The 26,334-nt window shown below is 38.8% G+C and overlaps 1 protein-coding gene across 1 annotated transcript in view; it reads left to right on the top strand.

Moving 5' to 3' along the window:
- The window catches only part of LOC149552104 (P-loop containing nucleoside triphosphate hydrolases superfamily protein), a 228,117-nt gene that overhangs the window by 152,454 nt on the left and 49,329 nt on the right, over positions 1–26,334 (top strand). Inside the window, exon 10 of the mRNA XM_089787572.1 lies at positions 16,483–16,560. Coding sequence (XP_089643698.1) covers positions 16,483–16,560 — 78 coding nt within the window. The remainder of the gene's footprint in view (positions 1–16,482; positions 16,561–26,334) is intronic.

Genomic DNA, 26,334 nt, shown 5'->3' with positions numbered 1-26,334 from the left:
ACCATCCAACCTAGTTAAACCTCGAATCAACCCAAACGAAGACAGGCTATTCCTATAAATAGGAATTCATCTATGGCAAAGCTGCCAGAAATTAAAATAAATCAATTAAAAAGCCCGAAAACTCAAAAACATATAAATCTCCTTAACAACTTTCGCGACAATGAGAAACTCTAAATGCACAGACACGCTCACTGGTCTGATCACATAATGCAAATGAGTTCGGATTTAATAATCACCGAAAAGTTTAAATTAAACATTTAATTAAGGATACGTCGACCATATAAGGACGACATTGGTAAAATATGAAAGGTTGAATCACTAACTCCATGTGCCACTGCCAGGGATCTAAATTCTGCACACTAAACGACATGATCAAGTGCAATTACATATGATAACATAGCCGAAGCGATAAATGCATTAAATCACCTAATTTAACCATTTATTTAATTATATTAAAATAATCTATTTACATCACTCATGATCGCATAAAGCATAACAACGCAAGAATGAAGTAAATAATCATAGCATTAAATCCATCACATAACATAAGTAACACATATCTCTCAGATCAAAATATAACAAAGTAAATGTCCGCAGCACATAACCAAATAATCCAATTGGACAGTACATTTCTAATCATTTAAGCATTTAATAAAGGTTGATTGCTCTGCATTAAAAAGGCATTTAAAACACATAAACAACCACAGTCATAAACATGAGTAACCACTGCTACAAGAACCTAGTCCAGTGTAGTATGGTAATAGTACATAGTGCAATCTTTACACACATCTCAAGGTAATCATGGAACAACCTCACGTTACCACATCGATCCTGGTAAGCACTGGCACAAACCTCAGTGAACCATAAATCATAACATAATCTCATAAATCCGTCAAAGCATAATCAAAGCAACTGAAACAGAAACATAAATCCAAACACCTCAACGGTGTAGACCACTCATGGTCACAATCATGATCCATCACAACAAAAGATTAACAAGGTTGCATCCGTAAGGATGACTAATAGAAGTCAAATGGGAGAGGCACTGCAACTCTGCCTGAACTCCCTTATGTTTGCCCTATAATTGAATCATCCGGATGTGATCCTTTATCATATCCCGCATCTTGTCATGATGAGATAATGAAGTCATAATATTGTCTTTGCTTACCTTCAGCTGGCTGGACAAATCATGTGAAGTACTACCAGCCTCAACCTCATCTGATGAAGCATCCAAATGTGCTTGGTACTCCCTCTCAGCAAAGTCATGAATACTCAATGTCTGCTCATCTCTACTAGGTATCTCACCATCGTGCACAACAACATCCTCAAAATCATCATCTGAACCCTCTACGCTATAGTCACTGCCTATTGTAACTAAACCATCTTGAGTACCTATAACATCACCCTCTGACGACCTGTATACAATTGCCTCAACTTGAGTATCAAGTTGACCGTTACTATCAGTCTGCATAATATCCTTTACCACTACCTCCTGTGGTGGAGTAGAATTTGAGATGTCTACCTGGCTGTAAGCTAGTTTCTCGAACTCCTCATGCAAGTTCCTAGTAATTGTGTCATCTGCCCTGTGAGAAGATCTGCCAAATAGAAATCCAGTCAACTTATCCATCTTAGCTGGGTCAAACAGCATGCCATTCATCATACAGTGGTGCTTAACCAACTGTTCAGACATGTCATGGCTTATTTTCCTAAGTTCATGTCTAAATAACCATCCTTTCTACTGTTCCGACTTTGGATCTTCCTACTTTGTCTATCAACTGTCGAAGATCGTGTCCTCTGAGACTTTGTACTATACCTATCCATTCTGGATAAAGTAGAGTGCTGATCACTCATATAAGACAACTCTTACCCAACAGGATGGCAAGAAAACCGCTCTGATACCATTGTAATGACCCCTACCAATAGGCCATCGAAAACCTCTAATGCCGAACTGAGAAATTTTGTCAAACACTTGGCATGCAACTGAAGACTTCTGCTGAAAGTAAATGCTAAACATAGGAAATTGCTCAAAACCATATGCCATTCATATATCAACAATTTGCAACAATGCCATACATATTTTAGCCAATAATATGATCATCAAACCCTAGGTTGGCAATATAGATAGTCTAAAAATTACAATACTCTTTCACTTGCAAAATCCTAGCCTCCCTTTAATACCAATAATGCCAAATGACAAACAAAGACAAGTGCAATGTAAAATAGTAAAGTGCTGAAGCTATATTTTGTACTCAGCTGAAAACAAACATTTCTCAGAAAATATGCCAAATGCCAAATGAGAAGTGAAGAACCTGATTGTAGATGGCTGTAATAATTTTTACCAATACTGAAGATGCCAACACCCAAGCCAAAGTCACCCCAAATCTGAAAATGTACTTCCTTGCAAATTTTCAAAAATGTCTAGGAGTTTTGAAAAATTCCTTAAAAATAAATCATAGCATTTTGGAACTCCAAAATACACTGATCTCTCTCTCCTCGACGATAGAAATCCAATGCAAAAATACCCAGAATGATATGCTGAGTAATGAGGAAGATATGAACAAAAATGTGGTTCCACAGCCATATCCTGAAATTCTGAAAATTGGATCAGACCTGTAGGAAAAATGAACCAGCAGCTATAAATCTTTCCTCCACCACAATTAAGCCTTCTAAAGATGTCCTGCAATCAATCCATGACTGAAAATGAATAGTCCTCAGAAAATGCCCTCCTTCTATAATTTTGGGTTTGCTGAAAAAAGTCTCCTAAAATTTCGGATCTGCTAAAAATGGCTTCTTATAATTTCAAACTTGCTAAAAATGACCTATAATTTCGGCCGTGCTAAAAATGCCTCTTGAAATGCTGAAATGTTGAAAATGGCCTTAGGCCCAATGATGCCTTAGCTGAAGTGACTATAGTATCACCTCCAAATGTGCAACCCTTCAAAGGATATCTCAACCCCTCAGTTATGCGAATCCAAGGGAGACTCCATTCCCAAAGACCTAGTGACTATTTGAAACCACTTGGCTCCATAATAGACGATGTGACTGAATCACAATCTAATGTCAAGGGAGAAAATACAAACTGGATGATCAAATGCAAGACCCATAGGGTCTATTTATTCACTTTTCAGTAGCTTCCTCTAGAAGTCACTTAAACATTCTAGAAGCATCCAAGGGGGGCAATCTACACCTCCTTCCACTCCGCCAAAGAACAGAAATATAGAAGCCTCCCCAAGCGGATACAAAAACAACAGGAGAGGAAGCAACAATAATAGCAACAACACACTGCGGCCCAATGATTCAATGTAGGAGATGTAATGAATGGGGACACTTTCCCTGAGATTGTCAAAGCGGAGGACAAAATGGAGGGATGCTCTGTAAATGGTGTAGGCCAGGCAACCATGAGAATGCGACTTGCCCGAGACAAAAGGGAGTAAATATGCTAGACATTGATGATCTAGAAGGTGAGATTCTTGCAGTCACTAGGATGCAGGCCAGAAAATTAACCTATCCTGATGCTACTACAGAAATTGAAAGATTTCAGTAAACAAAGAAACACATTCAAGATAGCATGAGAGAGGATTTTGGAAAGGTAAAACCGGAGAACCCTATTTCAAATAGATGTGTAACAAATGTTGTGCGGCAAGTCCTAGAAACTACTATCCCAGTGAAAATAGGCGATATATTTAGAAACACTACCCCAACTGCAAATAGCGGTAACACAGGGGATAAACCTGAAAGGGGTAACCCCAAAGAAAGAAAAGGAGGGAGAAGTACGCAGAAAAGACAATACATTATTCGCGATAGGGATGGAGAGAACACCTACCATAGTAGAGATGGAGATACTAGGGTGTAAACTCTCAAATACTATTGTGGATGGAGGTTTCAGTGTAAATGTCTTATCAAAGGAAGCATGGAAGGAAATAGGCAAACCTACACTCTGGCCTTCGACATTTCAACTAGTAGGAGCGGATCAACATGGAATCAAGAATATAGGGATGCTAATGGGACAAAAAGTCATAGTTGGTACACAACAATTCCTTATTGATTTCGTGGTTATCACTTTAAAGAAGAAAGGATATGATGCTATTACGAAGGGGATGGCTGGTTGCAGCAAAAGCTACCCACAACTAGAGGCAGAACACTATCGATTGAGTTGGAAGGAAGAAAGTACATTATAGACCGCAAAGACTAGTCCGTAAGTAAGGACTCGGCTTTCGACTCCGAAGAAGAAGACTATGGAGGAATAGAACCAGATGAGGAAGGAATATTGAGATTAGGGGAATGCTCAGAAGACAAAACAAGTTCCCTTAATGGATTATTTCACTGGCAGATGGGAGACTATGAAGTTTCCCATGCAGAATGTAATATGCTGGAGGTACAAGAATCTGAATTGGAGGAACAATATCCCGAAGAATACACAGAGTATAAGGAAGGCACGACAACCCCCAGCAAGACACTTGCACACGTTTTTGAACAAAAGGTGGAATACGAAGAGGCCAAGCTCTAGGCTTTGAACCTTGGAGACGGAGATCAACCCAAGGAAATATGGATAGGAGATAATTGGGACACAATATTGAAAGCAGCAGCCCTTAGAATCTTCTTGGAGTATAAGGACATTTTTGCCTGGACATACAAAGATTTGAAGGGAGTACCTCAGGAACTGTGTCCATTGGATCCCATTGGCACCTGGAGCAAGACCAGTATAGAAAAGACCTTATAGAATGAATAAAAACTATGCAGAAAAGGTCGGGGAAGAGATCACAAAGATGTTAGAAGCAGGGATAATATTCAAAGTACAAACAAGTGAATGGGTATCTCCTATAGTCATATCACTCAAGAAGGATGGCACTCAAATTTGGATGTGCAGATTTCAGATGTTTGAACGTGGTAACAATAAAAGACCCATTTCCCATTCTGTTTACGGATAGCATTTTGGAGGAGGTAGCCGGTCGTGAGATATATTCTTTCATGGACGGATTTTCAAGATATAATCAGATTAGCATTGCGGAAGAAGATAAGCTAAAAACTACATTCGTGGTTGAAGGTGGGGTATATACCTATAATAGGATGCCCTTCAGTCTATGCAATGCACCAGCCACGTTCCAAAGGATAATACTACATATCTTTTATGAATGTCTGTGGGCAATTTTAAAGCATTCCTAGATGATTGGTCGGTTTACAGTGGGTAGGAGCAACACATCAAAATTCTGGGAGAATGCATGGAGAAATGTCGAAGAGCAAGATTAGCTCTCAATCCAAAAAAATGCAGGTTCATGGTTCCCCATGGGAGATTGCTTGGCCATTTTGTGTGCAAAGAAGGATTAAAGATAGATCTTGATAAGATCAAGGTGATTTTAGAAATGGAAGCGCCATCCAATGTAACAGGTATGAAGTCATTTTTGGGTCATGTAGGATACTATAGAAGATTTATAAAAGGATTTGCCTAAGTATCAATGCCGTTAGAAAGATTAACCAAGAAAAGGGAGTGGTTTGAGTGGAAGGAAAAGTAGGAGGAGGCCTTCCAAGAACTAAAGAAAAGATTAGTCGGGGCTCATACATCTCGACTGGGACAAAGAATTTCAGGTCCATGTGGACGCCTCCAATTATGCAATAGGTGCCACTTTGGCACAAACAGGGAAGGAAGGGTTGGACCATCCTGTGTATTTTGCAAGTAGGCTCCTATCTAAAGCAGAGCGTAACTACAGTACCACGGAGAGGGAAGCATTAGGTATGGTGTATGCAGTGCAAAAATTCAGACATTTCTTACTAGCTACACCCTTCACATTTTTTTGTTGACCACCAAGCACTAATGTATTTAGTGAATAAATCGGTGATCCAAGGGAGAGTAAGTAGATGGCTAATGCTACTACAAGAATTTACATTTAAATTTATAGTAAGGCTAGGAAAATCTCATGTGATTGCTGATCAGTTGTCAAGGATTAAGTCTAGGGAAGCTTTGGGTAGTGGGGTGTGTGAGCATTTTCCAGATGCACACCTATTTCAGATTGTAGTATTACCTCAATGGTACGAAAAATTTGGACACTACTTATCAACAACCTTTCCCAAGGAAATGCCTACAGTAGAAAGAAGAAAAATTGCCTTAAAAAGTAGCACATTCTAGCTAATTGAAGGGTTATTATACAAAATGGGACCGGATGGAATATTGAGGAGATGTTAATGGAGGAAGAAATTCCAGGGGTCCTGAGCAAGGCCCATGAAGGATTGGCAGGAGGTCATATGGGACTAGATGCTACAGAAAGAAAGGTGTTTTTGGGGAGGATTATGGTGGCCAACATTGTTCACAGATGCGAGGGAATGGGTATTGAGTTGTGACACTTGTCAAAGAGCAAGAAGGCCACTCAAAAGAAACTTCATGCCAGTATTTCCATCCAAACTACAAGAATTATTTGAATGGTGGGGACTAGATTTTGTGGGACCCTTACCTGTAAGCAAAAGTCATCGGTGTAAGTACATTGTGGTGGCAATAGAGTATTTAACGAAATGGGTTGAAGTACGGGCTCTTCTAGACAATACTGCTCTTAGCACGACCAGATTTTTGTATGAACAAGTGGTCACCAAATTTGGGATTCCACTCTAGCTAACAAGTGACTGAGGAGTACATTTCATCAATCATACCTTCAGGAGGATGACAAGTGAGTATAAAAATTTTCATTCTTTATCCAATCCTTATTGTCCAAGAGCAAAAGGCCAAGTAGAGGCTACAAACAAAGTAATAGTGGCAATCCTATGTAAAACTTGTGGAGTCGAAGGGTAGGATCGAGAAGAATGAATCCCAACAGTAGTTTGTGCATACAAAACTACATATAAGGCTATTACTAGACATACCCCCTTTTAACTTATGTACGGACAGGAGGCTGTGGTGCCAATGGAACATGTAGTACCAAGCTTATGGGTGGTAGTCGAAAACAGGTTGGAGGATGAAGAGAGCCTCAAGGAGTGATATGTACTTCACTCAAACTGGATGAAAGAAGAACATTTGCTCAATGGAGTACTGAGGTGGCCTAGCAAAGACAAATTTTTTGGCATGACATAAATTTGAAGAAAATGGATTTCAAACAAGGACAACTAGTACTTAGATATAATGGAAAAAATGAAATAAAGCCGAGAGAATTTAAAGTCCGATGGCTAGGACCATTTAAAATATCAGATATAAGGGAGAATGGAGCAATAAGGTTATCTACTTTGGATAACAAACCTATCAGAGAATTAATAAATGGGTCTAAGTTAAAAGTGTATAAGAACAGGAATGAGTTAGCAAGCAACCATATTATAGGTACACAAAAAGAAAAAGAAAAAAGTACACAAAACAAGGAGCACGAGTAGTGAAGGAGAACGATTTAAACTAGGCCTATATAAAAAGGAAGTTCAGAACATACTTGCCATAACAATGGAGAGAGCACGAGTAGAGAAAGGAACAATTGTGAGGACGTCCGTACTATAGGATAAAAGCAGTGAAGGGCAGATTTCTATACGAAAGCATAGAAGCAATGAAGGGGTACGATAGATTTCCATACAAAAGCATCAAGTACAACAAAATTTAGGATAGATTTCCATACGGAAGCATCAAGTATGGTAGAATTCCATATGGAACCATCCCGTATGGCAAGATTGTGCAAGGAAAACTTCTGTACGGCAAGGTCCTCATGTACTACAATTGCCCCTCGTACGGCCACATCATTCCGTACGACGACATCCTACCTTGCCCCTCGTACGGCCAAGTCATTCCCTGTGGCATTATTCCGTACGATAGTTCATTGGGAGAAAGAAACCCATACGGAGACATCACTTTCAGCATTCTGGTGTACGACATAATTCTGTACTATTACTTCAGACTCTCGTACTACACATTTTTGTACTCAGAGTTCGTACTAGAGCAACAGGTTGTACAGTGGCTTTGTGGCAAACAGTTATATTACAGTTGGTACACGTGGCATTTACAACCAGTTAAAAAGACTTGGGTGCTAACACAGCAACACACAATGGTGAAACTAAGCATTGGAAATCTGAGCAAGGGAAACATTATCGACTTTAAAAAGAAGAAATCTATTGCATTGCAAGAAAAGGGTGTAAGGAAGATGAGGACAAGTAAAGGGAAAGTGGCATAGAAAATCACCATCACTGTTGAAAATATTACATTTGAAAGTGTGATGGGAAGCGAATGCAGGACTTGGTGGGAAAAAGCAGAGGCAGACCATCCGTTGAAGAAAGCGTTATGTACAACAGAGGTAGATAAAATCATTTTTATGCCGATTTTTGAATTAAAGGAGTTTGAGTCTATATTACGAAATTTAATCACAGGGTATGAGAAATCAGGTCATAAATCCATAATACAACATTTCTAGCAACAGGTGACAATTTCTTATGTAGCTGAAGAAATAAGTAAGGTTTTCAAAATTCTTAACAGAGGGCAAGAAGTGGAAATTTTTTTTATGACAACAGTAGACAAGAAAAAATGGCTGCAAGTAATGTGCTAGAAGGACCTTACAAGTAGGGAATAGGAAGGAATCCTAAATAACAGTTAGGGTTTGAAGAATTTTTTTATCGCAAATGAGGAATGGCACTGCGTGGTAGATCTGGTTAAAAGCAAGCTTACTGTGGGCAGCCACACTTCTGACATTGCCCTATGGATGTTACCTACAGTGGATGGATTGTACAAAGGGAAAATATATAACTGGGCTAAATTTCTTTTCGATAGACTTCAAGAATTTATGGAGTTGAAACATAAAGCCTTTTATATGCCTCATCATACAGTGGCCTTGTTCGTAGAGGCAGTACACACGCAGGTGAGCAGCAAACATCGGGAACATTGGTACCGGCTAGTAGAGTAGAACCATATAAACGAGCTATGACCTACTAGCTCCATTTGGATACCTTGGATGTAGGCTCTCATAATGGAGGTGAACCCAAGAAAAAGAAATCGAAACAAACAGTAGTGATCGAAGAAGCAGAAGAGAAAGAGAATGATGAAAGTTCAAAAGAAGAAGGCATTGATATGCATTCATCCTCCTCCGACTCACAGGAGGCGGAGTTCTATCTGAGTCATCTCCAAGGGACTCCGCAGGCAGTGATGTATTTACCAACTACGAAGGGATCACTTTCAGCAAGAGTAGCAGAACCTTCAAAACTTTACCAAAAACCACCTAGTGATCTTGATAGAATTGAGGCAGCAGATACTTCCAAGCCAAATCAAGCATAAGTCAAGGAAGGAACAGGTGGTAGGCAACAAATCCCGACATGGGGGGCTTCCAGAGTCTCAGTTCCGAAGATGGTGCCACTTATCTTTCCAGAACAGCCCTCCCGTACTAAAGTCATAGATTTGAGGTGCTAACCAAAATGTGCTCATAAAGGGTACAAACACCCTGTGGTCTAGAAGTAGTCCATCCGGTTGCTCTTGTGGTGCAACCAGTAGGAGGAGAGGAGAAAACTGGGAAAATTCACACCTAGGGTAGCATGATGACACTAGTTGGTATCGATGGGGCCATGATAGACATGGTCCTAGAGGAAGTGGATAGGTTACTCGAAGAGGAAGGCATGGTGTCTTCACCCCTAGCGACAGCTGCTGAGGAGCAAGTTGAGATACAAAGTGAGTGCGGAGAACCACCAGACAGAGCATCTTTTGCAGCCAAGGCCGAACTATTCCTCACTGAGCTTCATGCCATGGAGCATTCTACTAGGAGGATCATGTAGCAGGCTAGGGCTTAGAATCTGGAGACCATCATCACCATAGCAGAGGTGTTGGCCGCCTTTATGCAGACTGATTACCACACAGATTGGGAACTACCGGAATAGGGTGGCTATTTAGCGGAGGACATGGCTACCACATGGACGGGCAGCTCTATCATTCCCGTGGGGCAAGAACCATTGCCTCTCCTAGAAGCACTAACAACAATGGAGGTTGCTTTTCGGGGAACCTTTTTGAAACTTCAGAAGGAGAAAAACCTAGCTAAATTTTGGGGCTAGAAAGAGTCCTTAACAGCAGTGGGTAGCGGAGAAAGTTGCTATGCAGGAAACTTGGAACAAAGAAAAAGCTGAATTGGAGAGCAAGGTTGCCACGGCAGAAGCTAAAGAGATGGATGCGCTACGGGTATTACAGTGCATCCAGACAAAGCAGAAGACAACGGAGTGAGTTCTGCAACGGCTAAGGGGAACTCCTAGCACAGGGACGTCCTCCCATCCTTGATATTATAGCTGTTTTTGTTTCATGTTCTAAAGTCGTCTGGAAGATGAGTTCTCTTTTGGGGGGGATAGATGTAGTATAAAGTACTTGTTATGTTTAGTACTTGTTAAAGCTAGTCGGGTTGGGTAGTTAGACGGTGAGGAAATGCGTTGGTTGGTTTCCAACTAACTGACCCGTCTATAAATACTTGGAACATTGGTAATGTATTGATGTTGGTTTTTGGTATTAATAAAGAAATCATTTCCTTGCCTACTGGTATTATGGTATGTTCTATGTTTAACTGCATATGAATTAATTGGATTACTTTGTGGGATTAGCATACAGCAGTGTTTGTGATATATTCATTCTACAAATCTCGGTGTTCTCACTAATTAAATGGCATATGTTCAAGGGGAGATTTTAATTGCTATATCTCATGGTCATTGATGTCAAAGGGGGAGTTATGTTGTATTTTTGTAGGGGGATTTGTATGTTCTTATGTCGTATTCTTGCAGGGGGAGTTGTATCTTTAGTTTTAGGACAACTTAGTTTCAAGAATATTGTGGTATCAACATGGGTTGCCATTAATGAAAAAATGGGAGATTGTTAGTATTTTTCATTTCTATCTTCTAGGTTGAGTGACTTGTTTCCACGGAAAATAAAGTCCACAGAAAGTTAGTCTACAGGAAAGTTTCTGCACAAGAAAGTTCTCCACGGGAAAGTTCTCCATGGTTCTTTACGAGAAGGTTGTCCACAGGAAAGTTTGTCCATGAGAAAGTCCACAAGAAAATGTTAGTTCACAGGAAAGTGAAGTCTACTGGAGAATATTTAGTCAATAGGAAATGGTTCTGCAGAAGCCCTTCTTGCATTTTATTTCTTTAAGTTGCCAAGTGTTGAACTCCTTTGCAGTATTTCTTCACTACACCCTTTGTAACTGTCGACACTCTGTGTGTGGGATTCTTGAATTTCTGAGCACAAGATGTAATGATCATACTTCAACAGTTACTTTCATGCAGGTAGCAATGAGAACATTATGGACATGTTGTATACCTATATTAGAGACATGATGTTGATATGCATGTAGAGAGTGAGGAACATAAAAAGGTTTTTCTATTGTTCAGGTGGAGTGTGAATTAGAGGGTGTAATTTTCATTTGGAGCAAGAAGATAGTGATAGAAAATGAGAAAGGAAGAAATTTTTGCATCTATATTCTTGTTGACAACATTTTATCACTTTATGATAAAACACAATCAAAAACTTGTTGTAATACAGTTACTTCATTAGTTAGCTAGAGGTTGTGGCCTCTAGAGGTAGTTGGCTCGGTTTGATAAAGTTGAAGCCTGCTTTTTGGTGAGAAAGTTGGAGCCTTGGATATACTGGGTTGTAGCCCACATTTGTAGTGATTAGTGATATCGTGGTCTTTACATAAAAGGGTTTCCACAAGATAAATTCCTGTCTTTGGTTTTCTTTCTGATCTTTTAGTTGCATTTACTTTCAAATTTTTGAAATACTAATTCACCCCCTCCCCCTCTCAGCATTTCTTAATTTTTTCAACCACAACAACAATACTACCAGAGAGGATAGTTTCAATATTTCCCATATGTAACCATTTGTATAAACATTGGGGACGACAATGATTGAGATAGAATAGAGCTACTAATATACCCAATATACCTGCTCCAATATGTCGAGAAGTTATTCCTCCTGGAACAAAAGGATCACAACCGTCAGCTCCCCATAGTGCACAAGATAGATATACGCATTTCTATTAGGGTCACTCTCTATTGTTACCCAGTTCCAAGAGCAGGAGAAAAGATAGAAACAATTTACCTTTGTATGCATTGGCAGGTGAACCGACATCTTTTGCATCCCCTAGTTTCCATATCAAGATCGGTGCAAACCCTGATGCTGAAGCAGATTCAGTTCACCTCTTCTTTATTATTGTTCCCTAGTTCTCCTGGAATCTCGACCAGCTTCTCAGTTTCTTTAGTGGGAGGGTAGCCTCCAGATAGATTTTCCTTGCCCCCAACTATAGCCACCCATAAAGTGGACATGACAATGTGATTTGCAACCCTTTGTCGCTATTAGTACCATTACCAGGTACTCTATTCCTTTATATTGGTTTGCTTGGTAGGGAACAAAATATTTTATTCTATTCATAGATCCTTTCTTTCTTTCTATGGCTCGACCACTACTATCTATAGGGTCCAACTATAGCTACCACAGAATAGTAGGAGGCCCCTTCTGGCACGCACCACCTAGTGGGCTCAACACCGGCCTACCCTATAGTAGGGGGTGGGGGCCTGCCGATTGTTAGGGGAAAACATTCTTCACAACTCAGAGAGGAAGGGGCCTATGCATGTATTAAAATTTGACCTGAACCAATCCTTGTCCCTGCCACCACACGGTAGGGAGGCTCATGTCGAATGGAGGGGAATATTGCAATATGTGATGTAAACGATAGGTGTAACTAATACACTGTTGCCCAACCTTGATGTCAAGGTAGCAGTGCTTCTGTCAAAAAATTGCAATTGATCCGTGCCATAACCTATTCTTCTTCTCCCAATCCTTCCCTGCTCTTACCCACCAGACATATTCCCCCCACCTAACTATCTTCCGAGTGTTCCAAAAGTGCCATAACTTGGATAACGACTACCCCCCCTCAAATTCAATTGTTACCCTATTATTAAATTATTCCCCTACAATACTATGGTCCTACTATTCTAAAGGGATAGCCTATGGGCAACTAGATCATTTCACTTTGTAGTGCAAGGATGATGCATTGGGCACATTATGATCAGTCTCATGAAAATACATACTCTTAGAACCACTGAATCCACAAGGGAGAGCTTTCTTGTCCATGCCAGCCCTGCCATCATAACTCCCTCCCACCTCAATAGAAAGGGAACCCACCTCAATAGGGAAGATGGGAGGAGGAAAATCCTTGAACATGCCATCTATTAAGGCCATCCCACACTCTTATCTAAGGCATAAGAAGAGGGCAAGTTCTTTCCCCCATCATCTTCACCCGCAGAGCAAGTCATCACCACAATAGGTGAAAACACAACCTCAATATGAGCTGAGCACAAAAGAAATAGAAACAATAAACAACCCTCAAACCAATAGACGTTCACAAAGGCCAACAAAGCCAAAAGTTCATCACCAAAGAAATCTTGTGGAGATAAAAGATAATAGAACTTAGAATCCAATAGATGATAAAATCAAAGAGGCTTCAGACTCCACAAGGGGGGACACCCCCACAAAAGCAGCTATTACTTAACCAAAAAACACCAAGCAACCAGGGAGGGCCCTTGAAAAGTATCAATATCCTCTTGAGAAAGAAACAGATAAACTGCTTTGAGAAACTGGGCAGAAAGCAGGCACAATCTCCCAACATTGAGAGCACCAAGACAAATAAGACACATTACAACTTCAAAGGTGACAACCCAATCGATCTGACAAAAAAAGGCCCCTCCGACTCAGGGAACCCTTCCACCAAAAATTCTGGTCTTAGCCTGTCTAAAAAGGACAGAGAGACCAAGCAAAATCTTGGCTGAAAAATAGCCCGATCTCAAAGAGATGGCTAAAAAGGAGAACCCTAAACTGCTAATTCTGAAAGCACCACAAAGCCCTTAGATAAGGCAAGAGCAGCTGCAAAACCTCCCCAATGACGATAAGATGAGGCCTAATCTAATACCATCAAACCCAAAAGCACAAGGGTTAACCACTAGTGGCTCTTGGCTCGTCCAATTAGACTAATGGGGAGATTGCAACAAGGAGCCCCTCCATACAACAGGGAGATCACCATTCGAAGAGCCACCACCATCCCTGGACTCACCAACCCTTGAAATTCTAGCAAACATGAGATTCTCCAAACCACACCCAAAAGCATTGGTTCTAGACACGACATATCCAAGAAAGATTGGATCCCGTCAACTATTGCAGAACCAATATAAAAGGAGATGCTTGAGCCATCATCGTCATCCCCATCTTCCTCTCCCACTTGCTCAGAGTTCAAACAACTTCCCTTGCTCCTCTTCCCGCTCGACGTTGACGCCATTTCTGATTTCACAAGATTGAAAAGCATGTTGTTAATAATAAATGAATAGAATAATTTGCTAAATACATAATAGTATTAAACAAATAATCTAACTATAAATAATATTTGAAATGAATATCTTAATCAGTGATAATTAAGAAGACATAATTACACAAATAAATTAATATATGTTATTGATAAATTATATGAATGTATGTGACTATATATAATTATGAGAATTGATAATTAACAAAATAAAATAAATACAATTAATAACTATTATAAATGAATGAGTGTACAAGGGTTATGACCTTTCTTCTCAAGAAATATAGAAGGGAATAGAACTATGGATGGAAAGGGGGATATGGAATCACAGAACTTAGATGAAATATAAAGCAGAATGATTAAGGTCCCAAAATGGGGACATTATAGAGTGAGCATTCATTAGCTGCTACACATTTTTTCACTTTAAATTAGAACTAGAAGACACAAAAATCCCTCTATTAAGGTAGGAGATCTGATAATGCTTGTTCCTTTATTTCAAAACTAAATGATGGGTAGTTAGTTTCATTTTGCAATGTATATGGAAAACCCTGAGATTTAAATTGTACATGTAGAAAGCTAGAGGTTGTGTTCTTAACTTGTAAGATTTTTATTTTATTTTACTTGCAGGGAGATTCTCCTTCCAGATGGATTAGAGGAATCCTATAACATGTTTTGTTTTTGTTTTGCATAGAAAGGTGCAAATTAAGAGTGGGAGAAGGCTAATGCACACTCTGCAGAGTGGTCATAATTAGAATCACACATGCTAGGGTGATTTTATAGTTCTGACCATATCTTTTTGTAATTTCTTAGCTCTTGGGGTTGTTGGGTTCCATATTCCTTTGTAAACATACATTTGTTTTTCTTCTTGATTATGATTTATTTCTTTTATGGGTAATACCTTCAGAAACCCATACTTGTGGTATTTCTCCTGGCTCTTCTTACAGTCTTGTATGCTGAATTCATCCATTCATGGACATTAATGTAGCTTTTGTGCATCATCGTTCGTTGTTACTTGTGGAGCATAAGGACCAAATGCAAACTAATGCCTTATGCTTGCACTATTGTTTTTTTTCAAAAAATTCTCAAAAACGATTCAATACCAAGATAGTAAAAATGCACTTAGAAATTTTGGTGCCAAAGCATAAAGTTGCTTGGTTTTGTGGATCACTGAAGACATCCTTTATAGATATAGAAAGCCTTTGATTCCATATTCTACAGAGATATCTATATAATATGGATTCATTTAATTGCAATTACTACTTTTGTTACTAGCATGCTATCCACCATTAAGTTATTACTTCCTACTGTTCAAATATCGTTGACCTTTGAGGAAACTCATAGTTGAAGTCATTTCTGATAGCTCGCATTCTTTTGTATCCTTCCTAAGAAACTTTGTAAATCAATCAGATTATTTTAGTATTTCATATAAATTAATATAGCTTCTTTGGTAGCAAGTTTGGTTGGTAGATATGTAGCGAGAGGAACACATATCAGAAACTAATGTTTTCTGCCTAACATGCTTGATTTTTCTTTTATGCTTGGAAATTGTTGCAGTTAGAATTTTTTTCTAAACAAAATTTAGTTATGCGATTGTAGAAAACCCTTACAAGGTAAGGAATGAATAGGGTTCTTGAGGCCAAAGTTTGGCATTGGTCCTCATTAATTGTAGTAATTACATTTGTAACTGGCATGTGCTATAGAATGTTAGCTTTAAAATGTCAATAGTGTGTGAGGTCATCAACAATTTCTTCGTAGCTTGAATCAATGAAAAATCTGGTACGAAGGGAACAGAGCATCACTGGACTGCTCAAGTTCTTGATCACTGTATTCAGTCTAATAATATTAATGTACTTGTTGCTCTTCATTTATCTGTCTTTGTTGTTTAACACTTTGTGGACAATATAATCAAATTCCTGCATTGCCGGAAGCCCGGCTAATGTTCTCCAAATTGCTTTACTTTTATTTATTTATTTCACTGAAATAATAGGTTGAAGTTACATGAAATGTATGTTAAATATTAAAAAAGTTGAGTTTTTTTCAAAGCTCTCTTTTTATTCTCTGATGGTCTGTGACTAGTTTTGAGACTCTTATCATTAAATTCTGAGATTTGCATGCTTATTTACGTAGTACAATTCTGTTCATAGTTCAATGGGTTATTTCATATTCTGCTACTCATGGTAAGCTAAAATATATCATGTGGCTAACCTATATTTTTTTGCAGGTGGATGCTTTAGCTGCAGCTCGTGACAAGGAAATGCACGAGGCCACCCGAAGGATGCTATCAATACTTCTGCGCCAGGTACTTAATGATGTAACATAATTATAATTACAATTGTGCTTATTTTTCTGACGTAAGTTCTCTTAGTCATATGATTCCTTTTTTAAAAGTTTACTCCCTAAAAGTCATGAATTCTGTCAATCCAGTGTAAAGAAATTTCATTGCCTTTACTCATGTAAAAAATGACATGATCAAGCCTTGTTTTGGATCATGATTATCCTTATATGCAGTGGCAGTTAGGCACATGGCAATAGTTTTTCCCCTCTAGATTTTACTGGGCTCATCATGACATTCTTGTGAAAAAAGTAAAGCTCAAAATTACCATCTATAATCCAGGTTCTTAGGGCATTGGCAATTGGTACATTTCTCATGTTGCCTACAAATATGCTTGGAGAAAATGTTTACTTGCAAATAATGTGGATCAAAAGGGTGCTGCAAAGAATATTGGTGCAATTACTTTAGTTGGCAAGCAAGGGTGGGTTTGCTAATTTCCAAAAGAATTTGCTACATTTTTACTTTCTATTCTGGCACAAGAGCTGGACTCAGTTTACTTAAAGTCGACAATCACTGTGATGCATTTCTTTCTACTACGTGAATTACAATTTTAACTCCTTTACATTCCTAAATGCAAATGTTCAATTTATTTCATTAGTACATGCCAAATGAATTGTTCTTCTGTAGTTAGGACTTTCAATGAATTGTTCATAAGTAGATGCCAAATATTTTCTTAATTGTGGAAATCCTTCGACTATTGTCACAAGGAAGTTAGATGAATTGATTGGAGTCTTGGAAAAGTGAACCCTAGCATGGCGATGTACATCAAGGGATGCTTGTTTTTGGATCATATTGTATTATGTAAGCTTCAAAAGTGGACATGAGTGTAGATGGAACTGTTAGGAAATAGGAATTGAAAACCCATTGCTTGAAATGCATTTCTTATCTAGTTAACCGCATGCGCAGAAAGAGAAGTGCATAGTTAGAGAGTGAAAGGGTTTGCTGCCTTTTGTGTTAAGAGATTGACTCCAAGGAGCTATTTATTTTTTAATTTTTTGTTCTACTATGAAATCTTGTGGAGATATTGTTGTCAATGCAAAGATTTTGGGTTCCCTTTGTTGATACTGCTATTGTAATACCCCCTCAGATATTTTCTCCAGATTTAACTCAAATGATTCTCATAAATTTTAATAATAATTTGCATGCATCTGTTTTCAATGAATCTAAAAAAATTATACTTTAATCAGAAATATGAGACTGAAATAGAGATTCTGAAACCACATGAATATTGCATTTAAATCTTCAGCAGAACAAAAAAATATCTAGTCATAGTCATAGAAATTACAGATGATTGGATAATAATGTCATGTCCCCTTCTCGGCACTAGTGTTATGGCACCAGGTTAATCTGTCTCCACATCCGGATAGATTAATGGCATTAACTATCAGGATGCCTACTAGTCACATCGTAGATTTTATATTATGTACTTCAGTTATTATATTAAAGTGTGTGGCTAAAGTTACTTTATGTTATAAAGTCATTTACTTAATGAAGTGACTTAAGTGACTACAGGACAAAATTGTTGTTTTATCCCACATCCCTTATTTCAGTGTTTTTCCCCCACTTCGAGGTTATAAATAAGGGACCTTGCATTGGAATTTACACACAAGAAGTTTATGCTATCATAAAACTCATAAAGTTACTTGATGTGACTTGGTTATTTTTTCTTGGGGACGAAAATCCTTGAGAAGAAAAAAAGCATTAAGTGGAGTTAGACACAAACCTCACTTCACCTTATTCAGTAATTAAGGATTGAAAGTGTTGGTTGTCCTCACAGCTCAATTATAGCACATCAGTTGACAGAATAGGAGTTTGACAGCAAGAAGGAAGGATGGGAATCATCTACTACAAAGAGGTAATGTGAATACGTTTGGGTAGTCTAGTCGGATTCAGTAGTAAGGTTCCCACGTAGAAGGATCCTCGTGGATTAAGGCACCAGTAGTATCAGTCGGGCAGCATTCTCCTTGTGGCCCATACATGGGAAGGTTACTTGCCGGGCATTGGACGGGTCAACAACAAGGATATCTCCTCGAGGTCGCTATGAATGAGAAGAGTGGTTAGTGGGGAAGGTGTTAAGAGCATAGAACTGGGGAATACAAGTGTCATCGCCAACCAATCAATCTGGGATAAGTATTCCAGCCATGGCGGTAACAGTGGGAGTTATTGTCTAGGCATGAGCAGTCGGGTTCAACTGGTGTTGAGGTGTAGACGTTTTTGGAATCAGGTTGGGAGTATTGGAAGAAGTGAGGAGGAACCAGTCTGCCATTAAGACGCACTTCAGCCTTGACTGTATGTTACATCCTTATTAATCCTTAAATGTTGAATTGTTCATAGATACTATTCTCAGAATTTAAGCTTATAGTTGTTTGGATTGACATATTTATCATACTTGTTGCAATATTAGTGTGTTGGATACTGTTGTGAGGTTTTCACATCATCGCCCCAAAATTTTGGGGACCCCCATTTTTTTTGATCGCCTTGGCAAATTTTTTGAGATTGTCCAAAAATTTCTGATTTTAGAAAAAATTTTGCCTTGGATGCCTTCAGGGCAGGAGGGAGGAGGTTAGATTTGTTTTTAACCCAGTTTTAACTTGATTTTCCGGAACTGGTAATTTTATCCTTAGGCCGAACAAATTTCAAAGAACAACACTTAGCAAGATAAAATTGTAAATTTTGGACTTTGACGGTTTTATTTTGAAAACTAGATGTAATTATGTAATCTTTATCATTTTCAAAATAATTTTTTTAGATTTAATTGTTTCGGAAATTTTAATTTTTGGTGGAAAAAAAATGATTTTGTAATGGTGAAATTGAATTAGGAAAATTGATTTTGGATTAAATTGTAAATAGTGGCATTAAAAAGGTTAAACTCGCCTTGAAGATTTTAAAATCTTTTAAGAAATTGGTAAATTAAAATTGAAAAAATCAATTTTGGCTTGCCAAATCCGATTTTAAATGATATTTTTATTACTAAAACATCATTAAATGGAAATATTTACCATCTCCAAGGCTTTATTAATTTTATTTTTGCAATTTTGGTCTTAACCGGCAATTACAAATGCAAATTTCACTATGGCAAAATTAATTTTTAGTGTGGCATTTACTCTGGGCCAGAATTGTGCCCTAATTAAATTTTCTCTCTCCTAGTGCTAGTCAGCCAGCTAGGAGGAGTGTGTAGAGTTGGGTATAAGAAGGCTTCCCCCTTCATTTCTCATTCCACTAGCAGGTCTCTTCCTTTCCTTGGCGATTTTGAGGCAGCCTTCTTCCATTTTGGCAATTTTTTCTTTGCAAAGGGAGAACATTATCAGACTTAGCAATTTTTGAAGGAGCAGATTTGTGTGCTTGAAGCAAACTTCAAGGCCTTGGCGATTTTTTTAGGGGCAGAATTTCCTTGTGTTTGGCGATTTTTCCTTTGGAAGAGCAGCTCTACTTGGCGATTTTTCTCTTGAAAAATAATTGTCAAACTTGGTGACTTCTTTTTGGGAGCAGACTTGGCATTACTTTGGTCCGATGTCTTTCTTGCAAAGAGGCTATAATTTCAATCTAGGCAATTCGAGGCAGATCTGATTTTCCTTGCCCTAGGCAATTTCTTTTAGAAGTCCGATTTCCTCTAGAGGCTGCAATTATTATTTTTCCTAGTTGGATGATTTTTGTTGGTGAAGTAGTACATGACCAAAGACCTGATTTTTGGCACATGCATGGGCAATTTCAAGAGGACAGAATTCTGATTTTTTTAGCTAGGGCATCATTATTTGCAAAGGGCTTGAAATTCTTAGGTCTGATCCGAACTTCAAAGAAGACCCGGCTATTGGTAAAGGTGAATTCAATTCATTCTAGAGCTGAAAGGTGGTCCTTAAGCAAATTTCACTCCTTGTTCCTGTTTAGTTTTGTTTCTCTTGGTTCTTACATTCATCATCCACCGCTTCATCATCCCATCTATAGGTTGAAGATTGGAGAGATAAGTGTAGAATCCATGATAGGACATTTGGCGAGGTAGAAATAAGCTAGACCACCCTAGGAATGAAGTTGGGAGATATAAGTGTAGTCCATCCTAAGGTAACGAAGGGGCAGAAATAAGTGGTAGTCCTGCCCCCAGGTTGAAGATTGGAGATTGATAAGTGTAGTGATAGGACTTGGTGAGGCAGAAATAAGGTAGAATCCATCGATAAAAAGAAGGTTGGAGATCGATAAGGGTAGTCCATATCACTTAGAACGAAGGGGCAAAAATAAGTGTTTAGGATGGTAGATGTAAGCAAGAACCCTAAGGGAACAAATACTAAGAAAGACAAAGAGGATATGATGCCCAAAACCACCTTCTTCTAAAAAATGAGGCGAACTACCGATACCAATATCGGTACAATAAACATGATATAGGTAAAGGACAGACTAAAGGAAGGACAATCCCCCATGGCGAAGAATTACAAAAGTGGAATTGTACATGCAATGGCCTTCTCTCCTACCTTGCGTTGCCTAGAATTGGTTATGGAATGTGCATCCAGGTTTGATTTGGTTAGTAAATCCATCATTTTTGACGATGGGAAGAGAGTGTTGGCCAACATCGGCGGATAGGTGATCGAAGAAGCATTTAATATCCCTCAGTACAAAAGTATGACAGTAGTAATGATGGACTAGGCAGCCAATTCATTTCAAGATGACCAGGAGTCTTATTTCATACATCTAAAACAGGATCGACTACATGAAGGAAAGAAGGGAGTCACTAGATCATCGGGGCTCATAGTGGCAGACTTCAAATCATTGTGCTTCTCAGCTGGATCATGGCCTAGCTCAAGGTATGCAATTCGAAAATTGGATGTACTTCTTTATTGATGAAATTGAAAAAGGAAAAAGAAGATTTGATTGGGCTAGGATCATAAGCAAGAATCTAGAGTTGCAACTTGGAACCATACAAAATCAAAAGCAATTCTACATGGGGTCTTATTTGTTCTATCTGATTGCTAGATTGTATAAAAATCCTTGACTTCAGGCCTTAAATTGGCAATGGGCCAAGGCAATATTTGGTGCATGAATGCTATCCACAACTTCCTTTGCACAACAACAAAGATTATAAAATGTTTTGTGATGCTTTTGCTATGAAGACAGTAAGGGTATTACAAGGGACACTTGCTAGGAGGCTCTCATCGGAAGCAGAAGCAAAGATTAAGAAATATGGCAGTTGTTTCATCCAGTTTTCGCAATTCACATACATTAGAGTAGTAGGAAGCATGGTTTGTCCCAAGAGGCTTCCAAGATATCCACTCGACAAGGTAGTTTTGATGGAATTGGCTAGGCAACTTAAGCATTATGATAGAATAATGAAACTCGAGGGTAAGACAGATTACCTTCTCATTCAAAATTGGCAATGATAGTTGCCCCAATCGTGTCGCCTTTGCAGCTGCGGAGAAGGAATTGGAATGGTATCATCTAGGATGGTACAGAGCAAGGCAAGGATTTGATCCTAATGGTCTTATCAAGGTATCTCACAGAAATGCATTTAAACATGTTCCCACTATAGAAGACTTTTGGGCCAATGCCAAGGATGACTTTCATGTGAAAAAGCTAGCTTTCTCAAGATTGTTGGTGAACATGATGAGAGATATTAGATGGAGAGGCCTCGATATTCCCAATCAATTGGAAGATGATGGAGATGTGCTGAGAGAAGATTATCTTACAGTAGTTGAATCCAGTGGATTAGGATGATCATCAGGATCCTTCCTTAGAGGCAGTTACAAAGACAGTGGATTTGCACACTGAGTCGTGGTACAATGAAAGATTAAGGAGACCACAAAGTCAAAAGATACACCTTACATATGAAAAGATGAAGGCAAAAGAGGGTATAGTGGAATTAATTGGACAGAAAGGTGAAGGAAGTAGCTGGCGACAAGAAACAGTTAGAAGCAAGAAGAGAGCTTTAGAGGTTGAGAAAAGTAAAGAACATCCGGAACCTCCAGCAAAGAGACAACATGCAACACTGTCAAGGGAAAGCATAATTGAGGCTAGAGGTCAAGAAGATAACACAAGTGAACAAAGGACTGCGGTCGAGGTGAGCTTTGATTTAGAGTCAATTGGTTACAGTGATAGCATCGAATACTCTCCTCTCTTAGAAAACCAATGTGGAGATGACATGACAATTACTAGTGAAGAAGAAGATGGGTTGATTGATATTGAGGAAATAAGTCAGGCGCCCGAGGCCGTTGGTGATGCTTTGTTAGTCAAACTAAATCCAGATTTAGGGAGATGCACCGCACCACTATGGTTAAGGAAAATGCTTATGCCAAGAGGCAAGGTAGTAATTGCCCAAACAATTGAGGACATCCAAGGATTAATAGAAAAGGGTGATAGAGAGAACCAAAAACAAATGGCAAAAACAGTGGCAAAGGTGATTAGGAGCGACAATGATGGTCACCGAAAGATTTAGATTGCTATACCAACAGTTAACGAGGCAATGGATGACACTGCAACTCAAGAATATGAAATAGTAGAGCATGACTTGGGAAGAAACACAGATGACATGGAATGTGAGGAGATCCAAGATGGTATAGCTTCAATTAGAGAAAGGTTGAGGAAGGCGAATGAAAGGATCGTAAAGTTGGAAGCCGAGAACAAATATTGGAGAGATTGCTAGCCTATCCAATAATTGCACCAGGCAGCCCTTCCTCAAGACAACAGGAGCAATATAGAAGAGATATCAGCTTAGCCACATGAAGTCAAGGATTGGATCCATGATACAATCCAAGACGGGCAAAATTTCTTGCCTTCCTTTATCTCGACATTCCTGTCATTAGTGACTGTTAGAGACAAATTCAGAAAATTTGAAGGTGAATGGAAGGATTTCTTTCTAGTCAAGGACTTAGCCATTCCCAGGCTACAAGTGTTCATTGGGCTATCAAAGAAATATTTGGAAAGGGCCAAGTTGGTTGATGAAGGAGGATTGAGTATATTAGAGTCTTGGTTTGTTGCCTTGACTACCAGATTGAAAACACTCGAGGAGATACAGAATGCAGTTGCACAGCACAGCCGAAGCGTCGACACTTCCATTTCAACCATAATGAGTGACATTGGGGTGGCACTTGATTTTGAGGATATCAGAGAAGAGGACATCAATGAGATAAGGCTTGGATCAAGATTGGATGAGTTAGGAAAGGTTGCTATGAAGAAGAAACATTTGGGCACCCTTTCCTCCCTCAATACCTTTATTGGATACGCAAAAGAGTATGAGAAAGACCATGAGAAGACACTGCAAGCAGCAAGCAGCATTATGAAAGCAGCTGAGCTCAAGATAAATCATACACCTTGCCCTCCCATGGAAGAAGTCAACGAAAGGCTAGCTAAGTTCATTGCCTTAGCTAGAAGAATGAAAGAAAAAGGAAGATTTATATTAGAAGATCATTTGATGTAAGCCCAAGTGGCAATTTCTCTTCCTTCTTGGATAGGACAAGTGTCTAATTCTGATTGGCAACCATTTTGGTGCGTTCTCATTGGTTACCACTTTTTCTTTTTTTTTCATTGGTCCATTGATGAGGTGGCATCTTCTCATTGTCCGATGGGATGGTAACCCTAATTACGATTTCTAGGATCCAATCTAGATTGTTGATTTTGCCTCTTTATCTCTATTGTTGGTTGTAAATTTTGGCCTCTATATAAGGCCATTTGCTCTCATTTGTAAGGGTTGGAGAAAATTGTTGCTAAGATAATGCCAAAATCGCTTTTCTTTCTCATTGTTGTGACTTGCATGTTGATTAAGAACTTTTGGTATTGTTGCATGGTTTCTACTTCCACTAGTTAAAATAAGATTTTCATTTTGAATTTGTTAAAGTAAATTTCATTTCAAGAAGTTGCTAAGTAAGATAGAGTAGATGGATAGTTGCATGGTAGTATTAGTAGATGTTTGATAGGGATTTATAACTTGGCCACTAGCATCCTAGTGGCTTGTTGGGAAGCCTTGTGTGGTAAACTAGTTCACTTTCCTTTGAATCATTGCATCTATGGAGGTAGAGCTACTGGTTAACTCTCATTAGATTTGATCCCCGTCCATTTGCTAATCTTCCACTCATAGGAGTAGGAGTAGAATAGCAAGTAGTTAGGAGTTGGAGTTTTTTGAAGAGGAAAGTTAGGAAGCCGTAAGTCACACGAACATTCACTCTCCATCACCATCACCTTCTCCATCAACATCATCTAGTATTCACACCGAATCACCATCACCATCATTCCACCAAAGTCCAAGTCATCCTCAAGCAAATAGTGTAAGGCCACCTACGTGATTACTAGCAAATCACATCGATATACTGAGTTAGTATCCACAAGTGTAAGGAACATTGGAGTTCTTGCTTATGTCCGCATAAGTATTAACTTTTCAAGAGAGGAATTGTGTGTTTGATACCCTGTATCAGATATTCAATTGCTAATATGTTAAGTAGTGGTACAAGAACTAACATCAACAGATACCAATTAGAAATCTGGTGGAAGGATTCAATTTTCTTGTTGTTTTAGCAATTTTTTAGTATATCATATCTGCTAGTAACTTCTAAAGCAAAACTCAGTATTTAAATGTACAAAATTGGATTTCATGACACTTGTTTGACGAAATTACCTCGAGACCCAATCCAATAATTTTACTTCAGCCTAGCTGAGATTATTACAGTGGTATCAGAGCCACAAGACCTGCTATCTTGTGGGAAATAACATAATTTTTGCAGACCAATTTTTATCCAAAATGACAGCTAGGAATGAGTAAAAGACAACATAAATTCAATCACCTATAGCTGGAACAAGTAGATTCTTTAGATCAAATCGAGATTGAAGATAGTTTTACAATGGATGAGGAAATAATATTTGGAACAGGTGAACAAACTGATATTACTCAACAGGTTGATCATTTGGGACAGGCTGAACTGGAAAACAATGTTCAAATGACACATAATGAGACAGAACAGGAACCTGAAGTAAGGGAAACATTGCAAGCTATCAGAGATGGATAGAACAACATTGCCAATGCTCTGGCACTGATCCATAGAAGAGCTTCGAGCCATCACAGTGGGGGTGGTAGTATAGCTAGATCTCCCCAAGCTACTAGAGCTCCCACATATAACACTGACAGGCCTTAATGCCAATTTTTAATGTAGAAGTAGTAGCACTAGCAGCTCCAAATTTATTACCAGACAAAGTTATGGCAATGTTTGATGAATGGGATTTGTTTCCAAACCCAACTAAACAAAATCTGACCTTTGTCCAATATTTAAATCAGAAAAGAGGGGCTGATAGACAGTAGCAAGATCGGAGACCGAGGGCACCTAACAGGTACCTAAAACATGCTATGAACACATTAACTCTCCCCACCTTTGATGGTAACGGTCAGACATCCGCTAGAGCTTGGATTCACAAGCTTGATACCTATTTCACATTTAAGCCCATGGCTGAAGCGGAAGCCATTAGATTTGCAACAATGCACCTAGAGGGAGCTGTGTATGATTGGTGGCATCATGGATTAGTCACCCAGGATCATGGCCTCATAAGTTACATACGAGATTTTCAGCTCTAAGTTAATTACTCGCTTTGACAGGAAAGATATTGAAGTCTATTACAGGGATTTGGCTTAGTTACATCTGAGTGGGTCTTTGGATAAGTTCATTGATGAGTTTCAACGCATATTGGTTATGGTGTCAGATATGTTAGAGTAGCAAAAGGTGATGTTATTCAGAGGGGTTACAGGACAGATTTAGGGGTTTGGTTAAGGTATGTAAACTG

This window comes from Cupressus sempervirens, chromosome 6, assembly GCF_028749045.1.
Source record: "Cupressus sempervirens isolate cs-2001-9-10 chromosome 6, ASM2874904v1, whole genome shotgun sequence".
NCBI lineage: Eukaryota > Viridiplantae > Streptophyta > Pinopsida > Cupressales > Cupressaceae > Cupressus > Cupressus sempervirens.
The sequence above is the reverse complement of the archived record's forward strand: the minus strand, read 5'-3'. Positions and strand labels throughout refer to the sequence as shown.